Source organism: Diospyros lotus, chromosome 3, assembly GCF_014633365.1.
Source record: "Diospyros lotus cultivar Yz01 chromosome 3, ASM1463336v1, whole genome shotgun sequence".
In the NCBI taxonomy this organism is placed as follows: domain Eukaryota; kingdom Viridiplantae; phylum Streptophyta; class Magnoliopsida; order Ericales; family Ebenaceae; genus Diospyros; species Diospyros lotus.
Genome location: NC_068340.1, coordinates 7,913,685 through 7,935,048, shown reverse-complemented (window position 1 = coordinate 7,935,048; position 21,364 = coordinate 7,913,685). Strand labels below are relative to the sequence as shown.

General features: G+C 35.5%; 1 protein-coding gene across 1 annotated transcript; it reads left to right on the top strand.

Annotated features, from left to right (window-relative positions):
• On the top strand, positions 1 to 2,631 carry LOC127796200 (uncharacterized). Its single transcript, XM_052328222.1, has 4 exons — positions 1 to 567; positions 766 to 883; positions 1,001 to 1,153; positions 2,041 to 2,631. The coding sequence occupies exons 1-4, from the start codon at positions 560 to 562 to the stop codon at positions 2,191 to 2,193; spliced, it is 432 nt and encodes a 143-aa protein (XP_052184182.1). The 5' UTR covers positions 1 to 559; the 3' UTR covers positions 2,194 to 2,631.
• Positions 2,632 to 21,364: the final 18,733 nt, after the last annotated feature.

Sequence of the window (21,364 nt, the reverse complement as noted above, 5' to 3'; positions counted from 1 at the left end):
GAGAGGATGGGTCAGCTAGGGTTTGAAGAAACCCCACCTCCCCCTGGCGGCGCCTCTCTGATCCGGACTGGCATCGCCGTCCGACACACACATCGAAGTTCCGCCTTAACCGTGCGATCTGCCCTCCTCTGCGTCGCGGCGGCACAGCCACCATTGCCACCTCCGTTCGCCTCCTTTCTCTAACCGTCAGCCACCGAACCACCGGCACCGCCTTTCTGTCACTCCAGTCTCGTGTCATTGCCAAGCAACCACTCAAACAGTCACCGCCCCCTTCTCCGACGGTCTTTCACAACACCGCCACGAACCACTGCCTTTTCAGCTTCCTCTATCTCACAGTCCTCTCTTCCCCCCTCCCCTCCCCCTCTCTCTCTACTTCTGTGCTTTCTCATTCCTCAGCCAATTCGTCGCTGGCCGCCGTCGTCCGTTGTTGGTCAAGATATTTGGAAATTAGCACACTGTTCTACTATTGTTTGACTAAGATTATTTAATGCGTTGATGCATTGCTAAATTTTCGGATACATATTGGTTTTGCACCTTCTACTGGTCCTTGTTTTCTGTCATGAAGATGTAAGTAATTCCTTTTTTATTAGATCAAACTATAGTATCAATTTGTTTTAGTTTTATTTATACAGACTTTTGTAGAATGAGTTTAACCTGTTGCGTTTTCCCCTTATTTCTTGTGATGCTCGATTTCTTATGACAAGGGCCCAAGACGGCCAACTTTAATTCTTCGGATAATTAGTTTCATGTATGTCATATCTGCAGACTACGAGCCAATGCTGGGGCACTTACCAATTTCGAAGTGCTTGATTTTCTAAGGTCCAGAGGTGCTGCAAAGGATCCCACTAGAATTATTGTTCCTGTAGCACCATCAGAATTCAAGGTTAGATATATTTTGCTGTGAAAATTTGTTATTCGTGTTCTTTTTTTTGGGGTGGGGGGGGGGGGGTGTTAAATGCTGGGATTCTTCATTGGTTGTTAATAATTTTTTGTGTTTTAGGTTTTTGAATATTTGGAGCAGAGTGCTGCTTGCTGCCAAACGAGGGAGAGCATCAAGGAATTTGTGGAAAAATGTAAAAAGTACAACCTAGCGAAAGCTGAGATTCTTAACATTATCAATATTAGACCATCTTCTGTGGTTGAGATTGACCCGGTAAATCTAATAGGATGCCATGCAATTATTTTTTAATATAACTGAAGGTGATTAAACACGTTGTTGGTGCTTTCTTTTTCTCTTTTCATCTCTTTCATTTTATTTTTTTATTTCCATCCCCTAATTATAGATGCTATTATAAGGCTGATTTTCCAAAAGGAGCAAGTCTGCCTCCTGGTTTACTGCTGCTTTAACAGTCACTGCCCCCCCTTAGCCAATTACTTAGTCGGAATATGCTAGTGATTAGACAAAAAGGTATGGAAATGTACTGCTCCTTAATGTAGGTGATGTACTGATGTTGATATATTTTCGTCATACACTGAATACGATGAAGTCATTGAACATCACAAATAATCTTTGAAGTTTGTTTTCTGCAAGTTCTAAAGAACTCATGTTGCTCATCCAACTTTGTTATGATATTCCTTTCCACTGAATGAGTCATTCTGTATAAGTTTATGTCGTAGAGGGGTGAGTCTTGGTAGCAATGGTAAAGTTCTTTTATGATAAGGTCATGGGTCAAGTCGTGGAAACAGCTTATTTTGCAAAGCATGTGTTAGGATATGTGCAAAGATAACCCTGTCGCCACCTCCTGTAAAGCAAGGAGTCTTGTATAGAGGCAACTCCCTTTTGGAGTAGGAATTGCTGGATTACACTAGTAGTGCACTGGCTTACACTTGAGTTCCTTGTTTGTTGATCTGCATCCTAGCTTTATCATTGCACATTATACTTCTTGCACTCAAATTCCTGGCCTTTGTAGAACATGATTGTTTGTTACCAACGTCAGTTGTCGAGAATGACATTTTCACTTAACCGTGCTGCTGGAGGGATGAGGAAGTTGCTTGCTGTGCAAATCCATTTCTGATTGGTTTCTCCCTTACATTTTACAGATAGTAGAGGAAAACGAAAAACGGCTGGGAGACAGCGTTGAAGAATTGGTGGAGATGGTGGCAGAGGTGTTTCCACCGCCTCCAACAAAAACGGAACTTGATGAGGACAAACAAGAAGAAATTCCTGATGGACAAGAAATGGAGACAAGTTGACACCGCGTTGGCATTGCAGTTTAAACAAAGGAATCTTCAAACTCACAAACTTGAGCAATTGGAACATGTTTCTATTGCAAAGTTGATGAGGACAAACAAGAAGAAATTCCTGATGGACAAGAAATGGATACAAGTTGACACCGCATTGGCATTGCAGTTTAAACAAAAGAATCTTCAAACTCACGAACTTGAGCAATTGGAACATGTTTCTATTGCAAAGTGAAACAAAATCTGCTCTGTTTTGGGCTCTTTCTTAGTATTCAGAGTCTGAGGAGGTTCTTTGCAATTTCCAGCAGGGTTATGGATTAATCTCAAGTGTTGAAAAATGCTTCTTTTTCTGTAGATAAGGATAAAAAATCAAAATATGGATAAATTTTTTTATCACGCTATGTTTTGGTTGGATTTGATCAAGTCTGTTAATGATCAGATTAGATTATATGTCATCATTTCAGTTAGTTTTTTTTTTTTAATTTTATTTTTTGAATTTGGGTAGAGTATATTGTTGTTAGTTCTTTTTTCTTGTATAAATCAGTTTCAGAAAAGAGATTAATTCAGTCTCACTTAAGTTTTTCAGTCGAGTTTTCAAACTAAGAACCTACAAATTGGTATCAAAGTCTTACTCTTCTTAAGGGCCTATGATTTGAGTGAGTGAATCTAGTGAGATCAAACCATTGACTTCAAATTTAAACACATAAACCTTCATTGTCAAAGAAAGTCAATGGCAGGAAACAATAAATCCCAGACACTGCTTCCTGCATTAATAGGAGTTATTTATCAAGTTTGGCTATAAGAATAAAATCTCTTTTATAAGCTAATGATCTTTGGATGTTGTTGACACAGTGAAGGGATCCACCACCGTTACCTGAAGATCCAACTCTTGCACAGATTAGGAATCACAGAGGAGAGAATGACGAAGCAAAAGGCTAAGAATTATATCCATTTGGTTGTCCACGAGGTAGGGGTGTTCAAAAAAATCGGTGCACCGCGGAAACCCGGCAAATCAAATCGAACCAGTCGATTTTTTTTTTTTTTTTTTTTGCGGTTCAAAACGGTTTGGTGGTTGTACAAACTGCACGGTTTGCGGTTTGTATAGTTGGCGGTTCGGTTTTAAACCAAACCGCCCAAGAAAATATAAAAAAAATATATAAAAAATATACTATTATAAAAATCACCCCAATAGCCCCTACAACCTTTATTATTATAAAAATCACCCTATATTTTTATAAAAATATATAACAAGTTTATAATAATATATAACATTATAATTACCAACAGATTATAATAATTTATAATAATATATAATTATTCTATCTAATATTTTTATAATATATTATATGTTGTTAATAGTTATTTTCAAACCGCGGTAAACCGCACTAAATCAGACTGCAAATGCGGTGCAGTTTGGTGCGATTTGGTCGCACCCAAACCAGACCGCGGTTTGGTTTGATCGGAAAACCGCATCAATGGTTTGGCTTGCTGAAAATGATTCGGATTGGCCAAATCACATCGTGCACACCCCTAGTAAGAAGCAATTTTCACAAAGATCATGCCTTTTAATACAACAAAACAAACTTGGGATTTGTTTAGAGAAGAATTTTAAGGCAATGATAGAATAAGGCAGATGCAAGTCTTGAACCTTAGGAGGGAGTTTTGAGACCCAAAAAATGGAGTCGTCAAAAACTATAGGAGAATTCTGACAGACTAATGGCAATCTATAATAAGATTAGATTGTATGGAGAGCAACTTTTAGACAGTAGGATTGTTGAGAAAATCTTGGACACTTTGCCAGAAAGGTTTGAATATGTTGAATATTGATTCAAAATTGCTGATTTAGTGGGTTGATTGGGTCAAAAATCTGTTTACTGATTTAGTGGATTGATTGGATCAAAATTCTGTTTATTGATTTAGTGGGTTGAGATAATTTCGTTTTTTAAATTTAAATCCAACAATAAATCTTATTTTCTTGTTATTCAATTGACATGTATTGCCTATTTAAAGGCATGATGATATGAATAAATTATATGAGATTACAACCTTTCACATTCATATTTTTTTTTTTCAGCTTTTGTTCGTTAACTTGATAGCTACCAATGTCTCTAAAATTCCAACAGAATAAAAAATTCCATCCCTTAAAGAATCAAAGGATTTAACCAGAATCTCTTTGGCCGAACTTTTAAATGCTTTACAAGTTCAAGAGCAAAGGAGAACACTTTCAAAGGAGGAGGTGACTGAAGGTGTATTTCAAGCAAAAAACAAGAATCAAAATCAGTATGGAAATAACGTAAGACAGCAAAATTGAAATAGTAAGAACAAGAAGTGAGGTGAGAATAGAAGAAATGAGGAAAAGAAAGGAGAATATCCTCCTTGTTCACACTACAACAAAACAACACATTCAGGTAGATATTGCTGGAATAGACCTAATGTAACATGTTGGAAGTGCAAACAGAAGGGACATATGGAGAAAGTTTGCAAGAACAAACAACAAGATGACAAATAGGCCTAAGTTGCTAATCAACAATAGGGAGGAGCAGTTGTTTGTGGCAACTTGCTTTGCAATCAACAGAATAAGTGAAGCTTGGTTAATTGATAGCAGATGCACTCATCACATGACCTTTGATAAGTCCATGTTCAATAATCTTGATAGGAAAAAAAATCATTAATGTCGGAATTGGAAATGGAGATTACATTAAAGTTAAAGGCAAAGGAACCGTGGCAATTGATATTGGGTTAGCTATAAAACTCTTTCCAGGTGTTTTATTTGTACCTGAAATTGATCAAACCCTATTAAGTGTTGGTCAATTGCTTGAAAAAAATCATTCTGTGGTGTTTAAGGATAATTCTTATGTAATTTATGATTCTATTGGTATTCAGCTATTTTATGTGAAGATGAAGGAACAAAGTTTCTCTTTAGATCGGATGAAAATTGAATCTTGTCCATTTCCAAGCTTGGTTGATCAGTCTGAGCTTTGGCACAAAATGTTGGGTCATTTTCATTATTTTGCGCTCAACTCTTTTAAGTAAGAGAAAAATTGTGTAAAATTTTCCCCCAGGGCATAGGTCAAGTGGCGGGCAAGTGATACGCTAGGGTTAATATCAGTAGATCATGAGTTTGATATTCGGTTTAGGTAAGGGCCAAAGGCCCGTTTGTAATTTACCTTTTCTGCCGAAATCGAGAGTACGAGTAGTAGAGAACTGCACAAAAGCAGTAATCCCAAGGTTGTGCAGGATTTGTCTTACTATTAAAGCATGTGGAGTTTGTGAAGTTCGTTTACTTGGGAAGTAGTCAAGGCTTCCATTCCCAATGTCCAAGGTATGGAAGGTTGCTAAGAAACTTCAACTCATTCATATAGATGTGTGTGGACCAATGAAGACCTTGTCATTAAGTGGCAACAGGTATTTTATTATGTTTATTTACGATTTTAGCAGAATAAACTGGGTTTATTTTATGGAACAAAAAACTAAAGTTGCTGGTATATTTTGCAAATTCAATAATTAGATAGAGAATAAATCTAGTCACAAAATCAAGGTGATTAGATCTGATAATGGTATAGAATATACTTCTAACAAATTTATCAACTTTTCTGAAGATGTAGGGATTAAGCATCAATTGACAGCTACCTATACACCTCAACAGAATGATGTCAGTGAAAGGAATAATAGGACAGTTATGGAGATCGCCAGATGCTTGTTGTTTGATAAGAAGTTGCCAAAGAGGTTTTGGGCGAGACAGTTAACAATGCAGTTTATTTTCCCAGCAGGTTACCAACCAAAAAACCTAAAGAAAAGGCTTCTTTTAAAGTTTGGGATGGATTCAAGCCCACAATCCAGAACTTGAAGGTGTTTGGGTGCATTTGTTACACTTATGTGCCTGATGCAAAAATAAACAAACTAGATCAAAACGTTGAAGTTGGGATCTTGATTGGCTATAGTAGTCACTACAACAAAAATGATTTGTTGAGGTATCTTTTTTAGGGCATTTTTTAGAAAGTGTCCTCTAAAATACCATTTTAAGGCACAATCTAAAAAAGTGCCCCAATACAATAACTTTAATGAGGCACAGTAATTAAGTGCCTTATAAAATACCATTTTAAGGCACAATTTAAAGAAGTGCCCCAATAAAATAATTCTAATGAGACATGACAATGAAATGCCCTAATAGACAAATATAAGTGTCTTAATAGATAAATCTAATAGGGCAGAATTTTTGAAATGCCCCATTAAAATAATTCTAACAAGACAATCTAATGAAGTGCCCTAATAGACAAATCTTAAGTGTCCCAATAAAATAATTCTCATGAAAATTAGATATACTATAAAATAAACATAGGCACATATATTAATAAGATGATATGTAGATTAGGTGGTCACACGTGTGCAAGAAGAAGGAAAGGTTCAGGGTTCAAGCTAAGGGAGAAGTAAGTTAGAGTTAAGAGAAGGCGGCCTTGTGAGGGATATAAAAAATAAATTTATAGTGATTTTTGAGGCATTTTTAAGTGTCGCAACAAACTTAAATTTATAGTTATTTTTGAGGCATTTGTAAGTGCCTCAATACGTTTTTGGGGAACAATTATACGGGGCATTATTATTAGTGCCCCAATAGTTAAAATGTCCCAATAAACTATCTATTAAGGCATTTTTAAATGCCTCTTAATCTAAAATTTGTTGTAGTGAGTGGTAAAAAAGGTGTAGAGTCTATCAACCTCTAACTTGTAAAGTTGTTGTTAGTAGAGATGTTTTTAATGAACTTGTAGCCTTGGATTGGGACAAGTTAAGAGTTGAAGTTGAGATTAGAGAAACAGTCCCTAAGACATCTTAGGATCAAGATGATTCAGTTGATGATGTGCTTGTGAGAGGTACTAGATCAATTTTTTATATTTATCACAGTTGTAATGTTGAAGAGGTTGACAAGGATCCAAAATGGGTAGTAGCAATAATGGAGGAGCTAAAAATGATTGAAAAAAAAATCAAACCTGGGAATTGGTAGACAAACCAAAGCACAAGAAATAAATAGGAGTTAAATGGGTATTTAGAATCAAGCTTAATGTCGATGGTTTGATGAACAAGCACAAGGCCAAATTAGTAGTCAAAGGGTATGCACAACAGTTTGGTGTGGATTTCTTAGAGACCTTTGCACTACCGGTTAGATTGGATACAATCAGATTGCTCTTGGCACTTGTAGCTCAAAAGGAGTGAAAAATTTTAGCTTGATATCAAATCAACATTCCTTAATGGCTATTTGAAAGAGGACATTTTTATTGAACAACTTGAATGGTTTGTTGTATAAGAAAGTGAGAATGAGGTGTTTTTGCTATGTTTGAAGAGTCACATAGTGCTTGGTATGGCAAGATTGATGATTGTTTGTTTAAACTTGGTTTCTTGAAAAGTTCAAGTGAATCGACTTTATATGTGAAAACTAATAGTGTTGATCATATTGCTATTTCATTGTATGTTGATGATTTGCTTGTGACAGGAAGCAATACAAAATTGGTGTAGCAATTCAGAGAACAAATGAAAGAAGTGTTTGAGATGACTAATCTGGGATAGATGTCTTATTTTCCTGGCATGAAAATCCAACAAAATCACTGTAGAAATATGCAAAGAAGGTGCTTAAGAAGTTGAGGATGGAGACTTGCAATCCTGCAAGCACACATTTTATGCAGAATGAAAAATTTGTAAGATCATGCATTGTGGGAGAGACTTACTTCCTTGTAGCTGAGCCAAGCGGGAGGCTGGCCAGCTCGGCTCGCCTTACCCATTTACCATCTCTACTCGGAACTGAACATTTGATGCAATTCATGCGAGACTTTACCTTCTAATCTTACTACTATCTTCCAACAATATTTTTGCCTTCTAAATAGTCACACTGATTCAAATTTTGATACTTTATGTAAATTTTAAGTACTTTATCACTGCACTTGTAATGTGGGGTAATTTTGCGATAGTATTTACTTTATGATACTTTATGATATTTAGGCATGTTTTTATTAAACTGAAGTGCATGCATGTTTATGTTTATTATTTTGATAAATTTATTTGATCTTACCTTGAATAAAGATTTGTATGTGTGGGTGTAAATGTAGCCACATGGACAAGACTTGGATGACTATGAGAAAATGGTCGACTCAATATGTAGAAGGTGTGGAGTTGTTTATGAAATTTGTGAAAGATCATACAAGTTCAGAATGTGATATTCGATGCCCATGTGTGGATTGTTTAAATGTTTACCGTCAAAGTTAACCTGTGGTGTACAATCACCTACTAATCCGAGGCAGTAAAATATGCTATATGGGACATCGTCGTTACTTGCCACGTGGTCATAGGTGGAGGAAAAGTAAATTGTTTGACAGAAAATCATAACATAAATTAGTTCATTCCCAATTGTCAGGGCATGACATATTGAAACAATTAGATCAACTACAAGATATTGTACTTGGAAAACACATGAATAATAGAAAAAAGAAGCGAACTTCTGCTGAGTTGAATTGGACTAAAAAAAGTATATTTTTTGAATCGCCATATTGGAATGATTTGTTATTGAGGCATAATCTTGACATCATGCATGTTGAAAAGAACATTTGTGAAAATATCTTGGGAACAATATGTAATGGCCAACCTCTCGGAGCCCCCGCTAGCATAGAGGATCCGTGAGAGGGTCATTACTTGAGTGATATAGAACAAAAACACAAACTAAAAATTCAAACACCAGCCCTATTAAAAGCATACCTTTTTAATCACATAGCATTTCATAGACATTCTTACATAAATATTCATACCGTGAGCCCATCTGGTTTACATAACATATATCCACCTCAAAGTTATAGAATATTACTCTAACACAAGCATAATGACAACGAGGATCTAGTTTTAGGAGAGTTTTGCACTTGCTATCATGGCTCGATAATCTGAACCCAACCCCGTTGATTGTACCCAGTATCTCAGACGATTCTCTTACCTGGAATGATGGAAAGCAAACGTGAATCACAAGACTCAGCAAGCTCTAGAAAGTAAGGTATTAGGTTTTCGATACTCTTCCCCAACATCCCATGCAATTCATGCCAATGCAACCACACCATGCCATGATCCATACATGCCCTACTTCTAAATACATAACATAAAATCAACTGCACATTAAGGGTCTTTGGGGCCCACATAAGCCACACATTGGCACCCAAGTTCCGCATACAAACCTGTTGCAGCATATTATAGGCTACCATATCATCATTCAATAAGACTCGCCTTTTATTGACCTTAGTCGGCTTTTCCTAACATACATAACATATCACCATACTATAAGAAATATGACATTTGGCTACGTTTTTTTTGGCTACGTTTATGAAAACGTAGCTAATTGTCCACATTTTGCTACATTTTTAAGTTATCGTAGCTAAATCTTTCAAATATTGGATGCAAAACTTTATGTGATGAAAAGTTTTAATTAGCTATGTTTTAAAACGTCGTCGATACCTAAATGATAAGGCAGCGTTTGGAAAATCGTAGGTAATTCTAAAACGACCAACCAAAAACGTAGCTAATTCTATCATTAGTATTAGTTACGATTCTTGAAACGTAGCCTATACTTTCATATGAATTATCTGCAGTTTGAATTTTCTTTTAACTACATTTTAGAAAACATAGCTATAGTCACGACGATTGATTTTCTCTCTTTTTTTAGCAACGTTTTCAAAAACGTAGTTAATAGTCAGTTTATTATTATTTTTTTTAGAGGAAAGATGGGTAAGGGCATTGAAAATAGATGCAAACTTTGCTCCTTTTTTTAGCTATGTATTTTTTAGAACGTGGCTAACAATCTACATGTAGCTACATTTTTTTTTGCGGAATGCAGCGAATAGTTCTATTATTTTTTCTTCTTCTTTTTTTAGAAAAAATGGGCGGGATAGTTAAAATTAAAATTTTTAATTAAAATGTTAGCTACATTTTTTAAAACATAGATAAAAATTATTAATATTACTATTAGATGCAATTCTTGAAACGTAATCTATACTTTCATAACTAATAGTTCAGATTTTGCTACGTTTTTAAGTTAACGTAGCTAAATCTTTCAAATATTAGAGACAACTTTATGTGATGAAAAGTTTTTATTAGCTACATTTTAAAATGTTGACAATACCTAAATGATAAGGTAACATTTAGAAAATCGTATGTAATTGAAAGTAAAAAATTTCTAATAAAGAGAACCAAGAGTACTATAGTGAAGGGAAATAGTATCTATTTATAAAAATAAATGACGTAAGAAAAAGATGACAAATTCAGCATATCTTCTATCAACAACATTCAGCTATCATCTTTCTAACAAAGAGATAACATAATCACCATTGTTAGGGGTAAACAATGAATGAAAAAGTGTTTAAATACGATGTGCTAACGGGTTACAGACTCTAAACAGACTGGGCCTTACAGAATAGGCACAAAACAAAAGCATAACCCAAACGTAAAATAAAGAAATCATAAAAAATCATAAAATACAATTTCAAATGGCTAAAACACGATAATAATAGCGGCGAAACCATTAGTTCAATTTGGCTTGTCGAGCTACCCCAAAAACATATATTATGGACTAAAAACGAACACCGTATGCGAATTCTATGCCCATAAGACCAAATATCGATCACCTTCAATATAAATTTGTAGAAAATTATTTAAATTATTTTAATGAAAAATAATACTATTAAAAAATATTTAATAAGTTAATTTAAAAAATATATTTTTAATAGAAAATAATATTTAAAAAATTATTATTAATTAATTAAAAAAAATTAAAGAGGCAGGAGATGCCTCGCCTCTTTCCCTCGCCATATTCCCTTCATCTTTCTCTTTCCCTCTATTGAATCTCTTATGCCGCCTCCTAGATTAGCTTGATTGCAGCCTCATTGCTATCTATGTTACATCCTCCGTCGCATCCTTGCTACGCTCGATCGTCGCTTCCTCGCCACATTTGTTGAATCGCCTCCCTCGCCTCATCGTCGCCTTTGTTGGTAAGTTTATGAACAAAAAACTATATATGTATATATATGTATTTTGTGTGGGCTTCGCCTAGATCCCCCAAACTCTCTGTCTCTAGATCCGCCTAGATCAATGCCCAAATCCCCAAAACCCATCGCCTAGATCCCCCAAACTTTCTATCTCTAGATCCGCCCAAATCAGCGCCCAAATCCCAAACCCATCTTCTAGATCCCCCAAACTTTCTGTCTCTAGATTCGCCTAGATCAACGACCTCAAACTTTCTATCTCTAGATCAGTCCAAATCAGTGCCCAAATCCCCCAAACCCATCACCTATATCCTCCAAACTCTCTGTCTCTAGATCTGCCCAGATCAGCACCCAAATCCCCAAAACCTATCGCCTAAATCCCCTAAACTCTCTATCTTTAGATCCGCCTAGATCAGGGCCAAAATCTCCCAAACTCTTTGTCTCTAGATCCGCCCAGATTAGCGCCCAAATCCCCTAAATTGAAAAGGAACTTAACTTGTCTAGAGTGACAATTAGTTTGCTTAAGCCAGTGTGGTCTAAGTTCTAAGGCTATTGTTGAAATCTACCATGACAGTATAATGATGTCAGTCACCTTCTTTGTCCAGAGTCATGATGAAGGATTTGGTCATCATGACTTCAAATATGACAGTCCACAATGAGAATATATGAGCTGAAACTAAAAGATGTGGCTAAAGCTACATCAAACTCACTCAAATCATAGCTATATACAAAATAATATTAGTGTGTTATGTTATCTCAGATTGTCAATAGATGCGTATCCCGTCTTATAAGGTTCACATCTGAATGACAATCTTTGTACCTTGATTAGAAAGCTAATGTCATGTGGCATGCAAAAAGAAGATATATGCATATATCAAGTCACTTTGTCATACAGCCTTGAAAGCATATGGAATCATAAGTGATCAAATTTATAATTATGGGAACATAATGGAAGAGATACCTACACCTATTAAGTCACTTCGTCATTGGGTTTGCCAAGGAGTCTAATTATCCATAGGAAATTATAGGAGATCAAATTTAGAACTTTGAGATTATGATGACACATTTATCATCTCGACTTTAAAAATATGATGGTTCATTTAGTGGTGGCTTGGGCATGCCTATTGGAGAAGCTTGATCAATTTGAGCTAAGGAACACTAAATAGGAGGTCTTAAAGGAGCATTGCTAGGTGCTTGGTAGCCTACTAAGCTATTTTCACTTGAACCTTTTTCACTTAGAATCTCATGGTAGGTATTAACTATACTCACTGACGTATGCTTGTGTATTAAGACTATTGTGAAATTAAGGAACAATTAAAAGAAATTAGTCCATTACTCAAACTTGTCTCAGCAAATCCTATAATGGATTCATTGAAATCTATCATCCTTGCTTTACACAAGGTTAAAAAGATAGCATCATTTGATCTGCTTTTTGCCCAAATGGTTTTAAAGCAATTTGCAATAAACCAACATGTATAATTTATATACTAAGTTTTGATACTTTTTTAACAAACTATTGAGAGAATAGTTTAATTGTATCAGCATATTCTTCTGACAGGTGTTCATGTTTTCAAAAGTATTTTTGTCAAAATCCAAATTGCTAAGAAAGATACAAAATCATTTTTTTTTTTCCTGTCTTGTAAATACTCTCAGTTTATCTAAGATGTTTCTATATTTACAACAATGTGAATTGCCAAAAATAATTATTACTTTGATTGATATTTGTGTTTAATTCTTCTTACAATTTAGGAAGAGATGGAATTATCTAGGTTGGAGCTCATTTTCTATCATATTAATGCTTGCTTATCTAACGAGCGATCATAGATTATAATTATTACTTTGAAAAGTGAGAAGGTTAGGCACTGGAAACCTCAATCACATGAGAAGAAAAGATCATAACACATGCATGATCATGATAAAGATGAAGTGGAAAACATTGATTTTGGTATTTAAATTGAGGAACAAACTTGTTGAAACAAAAGAAGATGGCTTTCTATAAGTAATTTTTAATTATTGTGAGAAGTTGCAACACCAATAATTGGTTTAAAAGCCTACATTCACATTTTGAAAGACACATTTATGCCTATTGTGAAAAACACTAAATCTCGTGATTCATAAAGTACTTCCCTTTTAAGGAGACCATCAAGTTGTTGGATTTAGCATGAATGCTAGTATAACAACTAACAAAATATCACCTAGGTGTCCCCAAGGGTGGCTCGTGTGGTGATCCCCCTTTCATGGAAAGCACAAGATCATGGAAAAACCTTCCCATACCTCTTAGTGTGAACATTTCTTGTTATTTCCTATGTCCCCCCCCCCTAAAAAAAAGTAAAAATAAAAAATAAAAATAAAATAAAATAAAAAAATCACCTAGATAAAATTAGCACAAGCTAAAACTTATTTTCTACAGATCCATCATGTCAAGGAACCGGTCTCCATGCGGTGCTTGCAAAGTTTTGAGAAGATAATGTACCTCACTGTGCATCTTCGCTCTTTACTTCAGTCATGAGGAATGATCTACTCATTTTGCTGCTATCCACAGCATTTTTGGTGCCAGAAATGCCTCAATCCTCCTGACCCATTTTCCGATAAATGACCGGCTTGAGGCTGCTGTTACACTCACTATTGAACCTCAAATTCGGCTTCAAGATCCTGTTTTTGGTTGTGTATCCCATATTCTTGTCGTCCAACAACAGATTGGTGATCTACAAGCTTATCTAGCCTTATTGTAGGAATTTGCAAACTCTTTTGCATATCCTCAACCTATTCTAAATTGGTCTCACCCACAACCTAACCCAGATCCTATTCCAGAACCTGATCCGAACTTTGCCGATATTTTTGAATTCATCTCGCATGGATCATTACTCGTGGATGATCCAATTCCAATATGAAGTTTTAAAATTCCCATCATCCTAGAAAATGTCTCGCTTCTTAGTTTTTCAGAGGCTACTTCTTTACCTTACCGTGTCGAAACCAGTGGTAGTTATTGGCCATTTCGAGATGATGTCGATAAGTTTGGACCTGTCGTGTTCGGCAATCACCATCGGCATTGAGCATTGACAACATTCTATGGTTTGATTTTTTTTTTTTTTGAGTAATTGTATTACCTTATGGTTTGATCTCTTGTAAATGTATTAAATATATATGGAATGAATGTTATGTTTTGGGTACTTTAATATCTCATTCTCTTGTCTTACCCTCGATTGCATATCAATCTTAAAAATATCTCAACCTTTTGTAATAATTCATCAAATCAAGGTAAAAATACTGATATTTTTTAAATATTATTTTCTATTACCAAAAATATTATTTTCTATTAAAAATATATTTTTTAAATTAACTTATTAAATATTTTTTAAAAGTATTATTTTTCATTAAAATAATTTAAATAATTTTCTACAAATCTATAGCTAAAAAAAGGAGCAAAGTTTGCATCTATTTTCAATGCCTTTGCCCATCTTTCCTCTACAAATAAATAAATAAATAAATAAACTGACTATTAGCTATGTTTTTGAAAACGTAGCAAAAAAAAAAAAAAAGAGAAAATCAATCGACGTGACTATAGCTATGTTTTCTAAAATATAGCTAAAAGAAAAATCAAACCGCAGATAATTCATATGAAAGTATAGGCTACATTTCAAGAATCATAGCTAATACTAATGATATAATTAGCTACGTTTTTGGTTGGTCGCTCTAGAATTACCTACGATTTTCCAAACGTTGCCTTATTATTTAGGTATCGACGACGTTTTAAAACGTAACTAATAAAAACTTTTCATCACATAAAGTTTTGCATCCAATATTTGAAAGATTTAGCTATGTTAACTTAAAAACGTAGCAAAATGTGGACTATTAGCTACGTTTTCATAAATGTAGCAAAAAAAAAAAAAAAGTAGCCAATTGTCATATTTCCTGTAGTGATAATTGGCATTTCCTATCATACATAACTTGTCATCATAGCATGTCACTGCCGTGGACTCGTTCCATAGTCTTACGCCGTGGGCCTACCCCACCTCTCATAACCACTCATCCTTACCATACAATGCAACACATAAGAAATGTAATGGCATCTACAGCATAAACGTGATGTCAATGCCCCCATAAATCGAGCATCAGGCCATGCTACACTCACATAAGAATACACACATCCGAAATGCTCTAAATGCATGTGCTCACCTAGAGTACCCAAACTGGCTCTTAGGCCAACCGAGTCATGCCAATGCTTACACATCCCACCACACACAAGGCATGTTCCCTAAATGATTGTAACCCAACCCCCTGCAGCACACACATCATGATATGCACACAATCAAGGCAAGAATCTGGCAGTACTAGCTCTTCTGGCCTGTCTTGCGCTTATCGTAACAACTGATGACTGGCGCCCATACATCTAGCCATCAACTGCCACGACCCACAGTCGATAGTCAGTGGCTTTGTACCCCATACTGTAATGCCCCACTTTTCTAAATACGCAATCACTTGAAATATAATTAAGACATCACCTACGGGCGTTATGGAAACCCTTACCAACAGAAGCATTGGATCGAACCTGCAAGCTTAACCAAAGCTAAATAAAGTGGGTTTCCACTAGATTTCATTTCCAAGTATAATAAATGCTCATGACTTCCAACATTCCAGAAAAATAACCCATCACATCATAGTGGATACAATTATAGAACACCCCTCCCACACCCTTTACAACCTTGAGTATCCTAGCTACCATTTACAATACATCACTTGGTTACAAGGGTAATAATGAAATCAAAATCCAAAGTTAGCGAAGCTCCACCTTTTGCCCACGCTTTGATATTGCAACCTGAAACACTTGATACTTCTGACAAAGCTGGGACGATGAATGCCCCAGGGGTAAGAAACACCCGAATTAGATTATTATATCTAAGTGAGTGGTACAGGGAAAGAAACTATGCATGCAAGAGCAATATGCAGTTATGCCAGGAAACAAGTAGAAATAAGTATAAACCTTCCAAGACCATATCAAAATAAAACCTCCCCGAGTCACCATCATCCCTTCCAGCACTTGTGTCAAACCTCACAGCCTCACCTCCAGGCTAAGCCCCACTTCTAGGCATGTGGTCGTGGTCCAATCCCTCACCCCACCTCTAGGCACGGGATTACGAGCCATCACTATGCCCGTCGTCACTTGTGTGAAACATCTCAGCCCCACCTATAGGCACGGGATCGTGGTCCAACCCCTCAGCCTCACCTCTAGGCACAGCCCCACCTCTAGGCACATGATTACCACCCCGATCCTCGTGATGTTCCCAACAAGTAGCTAACAAGTTCCCGATCCACCAATAGCAACCATCACCAAACAACATGTTGAAGACAAAGCAGAAGGAATATGTACAACTAAGGAATATCAAGTAGGCACGGCCTCACCTGTAGGCACTGTACACAAACCAAGGAATATATAATATGCAATCCACAAGCTACAAGTAAGAGTAGTCATGTTTAATCCCATCGACGAACCACAACAACAAATTACGTGATCAAGCAAAATAGGAAAGAAATGCTCGAAAATAGGGAAACATGAGATGTAAGCAACAACCATCCACAAGTGGAAACCAAGAGTGATCAATAAGAATCAAGGAGCATGCATAAGAACCTCTCACAAATGAAACCAAGAATGATCAAGAGGAAGCATGCACAAGAACCACTCACAAATGAAACCAAGAATGATCAAGAGGAAGCATGCACGAGAACCACTCACCTTGATCGTTTTCCCTTCGATAGCATTATTTACAGCCCGGTTTCTTACACTAGGGGCTGTTTATGCAAAAATCACATATTTTGGTGAACCAAACCTTGAATATTTTTATACAGGGTTGTAGGTAATTAAAATAGGAGAACAATGCTGATAATTTCAGGCTAAATGGAGGCCGGATGCGCCTTCACGGGCCCCCGGAAGGTGGCCACGCGCTACCCCCTTCTCTATTTTGCAACCCAAACTTAAAACGGCCATATCTTGCTCATTTTTTATCCGATTCGCTCTCCGTTTGAACCTACGGACTCCTCTTTTCATGCTCTACGATCCTACAAAAGGAGAATTAGCTTACCTTTTCAGTTTTCTTTCTATTTTGGCAGTTTTCCGGCCAGGTCTCTCTTTCCTTCTCCTTTGCTTTTTCTATCGTTTTTCTTGCACTTTCTTTCTTTCCTTTCTCCTTAGCTTCTCGTGGCCTTAATTACTTCCCTTTATATAGCCTTTAAATGCCCAAATCCTCAAGATTTCACTTGGCTTCCAAGTAACTCATTTTCTACACAAGTAATTATTACACTTTAAAATTTTTGCAATCTTCTCAAGCAAGCTTCAACTTCTTCCAATCAAATCTCCCCTTCACGTGGCTTTCATGATAAGAACACTCAAAGACCCTTATCTCTTATCTTCCAAGCCACTCATAGCCTTCCAACTCATGCCATTTAAGACTTTTGGGGTAAGAATCAATCATTACTTCCTTTGAATATTTTTATCTTTCTTATTCAAGCTTCTGCTTTCTTCCAATCTTAAACTTCTAAATACTCATTCACGTGGCTTTAGGATAAGCTCCATTATCCTCTTCTTTTGCAAGCCAACACAAGTCTTCCAAATTAAGTCTTCCAAGTCAAGTCTTCCAAGTTAAGCCATTCCAAGACTTTGGTATAAGATTAATCATTACAACCATAAGACTTTAAGACTTTAGGAAAATTCTCAACCAATCATATCTCTCCGACACATGGCTTCTAGGATAAGGATTCGTTATTCCTTTGGTTGGAAACAAGCTATCCCTTTTTCAAGTTGTGGTATTTGCATTTGGGTCCTAGAACCATTCATGATCACACTTTAATTCCAAACTTTCATTTGAAACATTTTATTGCAACATCCAAGCTTTACATTAAATTTTGGGGTATTACACATACCCTTAAGACACACTCTTAGATGACATCAACTTATCTGCACTACACTTAGCATTTCATAAGCATTCATCATAACTCTTTATGCTCCTGACAACACAGACACCGTTATGTCATTTGCGTTCCCATCTTTTCTCATACACAGGAACTCGTTTTCACATTCATAATAAATTATTAACATAATCCCATAACCATTTTCTAAGAACCTAGCCCCAATAGGTTTGACATCATTTCCAAAGAAAGCGGAGCGATGCAAAGCTCCGTGACAGTCGAAATGAAAGACACCAAGATATCACTGCTTAACTCATTCCATTAACAATAACCTCATTAATAAAATATAAGTCATAGGGTAGTTGCCACCAGATTATTGTTATTAATGCGTGGAATCGAATCACGATGAGGGAGGGTATAAAATATGAGAGGGTTAGGAGCTTGCCTTTATTTGGCTGATTCTGGCTTTCCTTGCTCTCCCGCTGTAAAATAAAACGTTTTATAGAAATTAATAAGATTACAGCTCCAAAATACCTAGATTTAACTGTATAAAAATTATAATCTAGACATACAAGACCCCTAATAATTTATTCCACTTACCTTACCATTTAAACTCTAATTAAACCCTAAAACTTCTTGATTTTTCCTCTGATTTTTCCCCATTTCTCACAGCTGGCCGTGTCTTTTACTTCCTTAATTTCTCTTGCTCGTGCCTCATCTTCAGAATGCCTTCAATTGAAGCCTTTAATGGCTTCCAACTTGTTGCCCAAGATTTCATTTTATACAAAATTTAAGTGGCTTTTAAGCCACAGAAAAGAACAGCCAAGATGCGGCCATGCACACGCACACACACACACACACACACACATATATATTAATTAATTTAATTTAATTTAATTTGATTTACTCTTTTATTATTATTATTATTATTATTATTATTATTATTATTTTTACTATATATTTTTTTTAACCCTCCCAAACTCTCAAATACTCGATATGGACTTCCAATACCAAAACTTAATAATTATTGTTTACCCCAATATTCATGGATGTTACACAATAGTAGGCATTGATGGAAAGTCAAAAGACACAATTAAGGAAAGATTAGACTTGGAAGACATGAATATAAGAAAAGAGTTACATTTGAAAAGGAAGGGATATAGGTCATATTTGGTTCCTCCAGCATGTTACACTATGTTAAAGAAGGAGAAGCAAGATTTTTGTGAGTTCCTAAAATCAGTTAAGTTCCTTAATGGATATGCATCTAATATTGCTCGTTGTGTGAATATAAGTGATGGGAAAATATTAGGTTTGAAGAGTCACGACTGCCATATTCTTTTACAATGATTGCTTTCAATTGGAATTCATGACTATTTGCGCAAAGACATCTCAATAGCCTTAGTTGAATTGGGGTATCTTTTTCAACAGTTATGTTGCAAAACATTGAAATTAGATGAATTGCAACAAATGGAAAAGGACATTGCTTTCATACTTTGCAAGTTTGAAATGATATTCCTTCCATCTTTTTTTGATGTGATGGTGCATTTATCAATTCACTTGCCATATGAAGCTCAACTTTGTGGTCCAACTCAATTTTGATGGATGTATCCAATTGAAAGGTAATATTTTTTAATATAATATTTACTGGTAACTAATATATAAACTTAACTTTTGATTTACGTATATTCTTCTGTAGGTTTTTGGGTACTTTAAAGCGTTATGTGAGCAATAAAGCTCTGCTTGAAGGTTTGATTGCAGAAACATATGTGTCAAGTGAATGTTTGACATTTTGTTCAATGTATTTACATGGAATCGAAACACAATTTAATAGAGAAAAGCGTAACTTTGATATTGACCAAAATGGTGAATTGTCAATATTTTCACAAAAATTTAGATCACTTTGAGCAAGCAAATATGTGGAGTTAACTCATGAGGAGCGTGAGATGGGTCATTGGTACATTTTGAACAATTGCGAGGAAGTAGACCCATATGTTGAGTAAGTGTATATCCATATGTTCTAGTTTGCTTCAGTCTCCAACTAATAGTCAACAATAATCATGTTTTTCTTATTTAGGGAGCACAAAGAGGAACTTGAAAGATAAGGTGTGACAAACTTGGAACAAAAGCATAAGGAAACTTTTCCTCTATGGTTTAGAAGACGAGTAAGTGACTCACATTCTCAATGTTATAAGAATGTCTGAAGTTCATGGTTGATTTTTTTTTTTTTTTTGCATTTTTTATGTTGCAGATAGTTCAATTGTATAATCGTAAATCCCCTAAGGCATTGTATTCCTTAGTATGTGGGCCTCACATTTCTAGAAAAAAGTATACAAGATACATTGTTAATGGAGTTAGATTTCATACAAAAGACAGAGACAGTCGCCTTAGAAGTTAAAATAGTGGGGTTGTTGTGGAAGGAAACCATAAGGATGACTTTATTGACTTTTATGGTGTAGTTTCTGAAATTATTGAGTTAGATTACATCAAGGAAAGGAAGTGTGTTTTATTTAAGTGTAAATGGTTTAATCTTGGTTATAAATGGACGAGTATAAAGGCTGATGGAAATATCACAAGTATTAATGTTAGTGGCACTTGGTATGAAAATGACCCTTTCGTGATACCAAATCAAGCGAAACAAGTATTTTATCTCAATGAAACCACTTTGGAAAAAAATTGGCAAGTGGTGCAAAAGTTTCAGTATCTGCACCTATTTAACATCCAAGATGATGAAGATGATATAACAAATGTTGATGAATGGTCAAATGTCAATAATGTAGTATATTAAGAGAATGAATCAAATGGAGATGAAGTTTTCATGGAGATTGAAGATATATCATCCTTGCATAGACATGATATTGTTTTTGACATAGTGGAAGAAAATGAAGTGCAATGCAACATTGAGAAAGATAAAGGAGAGGAAGACTATTTTGAAGATGAACTTATTGAAGAAGACAAAACATTAGCTGAATATTGTAGTGATGAAGAGGACAATGGCTGCACTCCCACCTTGCAATTAAAACACAAAACAAAACACAATAAAAAATTTATATTTTTTTCTTTATTTAGGTGAGAGGTTTATACTCGTCAGTGTACGAGTGCAGTTGTAGTCCAAATTTGAATTTATATTTTCTGAATGAGTCTAGATCGTTAACTGAGAGATTTATTTATGGCAAAATAAAAAGAATGTCACACACAAGCACACACGCATTTGGACAAATTGGCAACAAAGTTTTTTATGATTTTTTAAACAACAGATACTAGGAAATAAATTAAGACAGTAATTG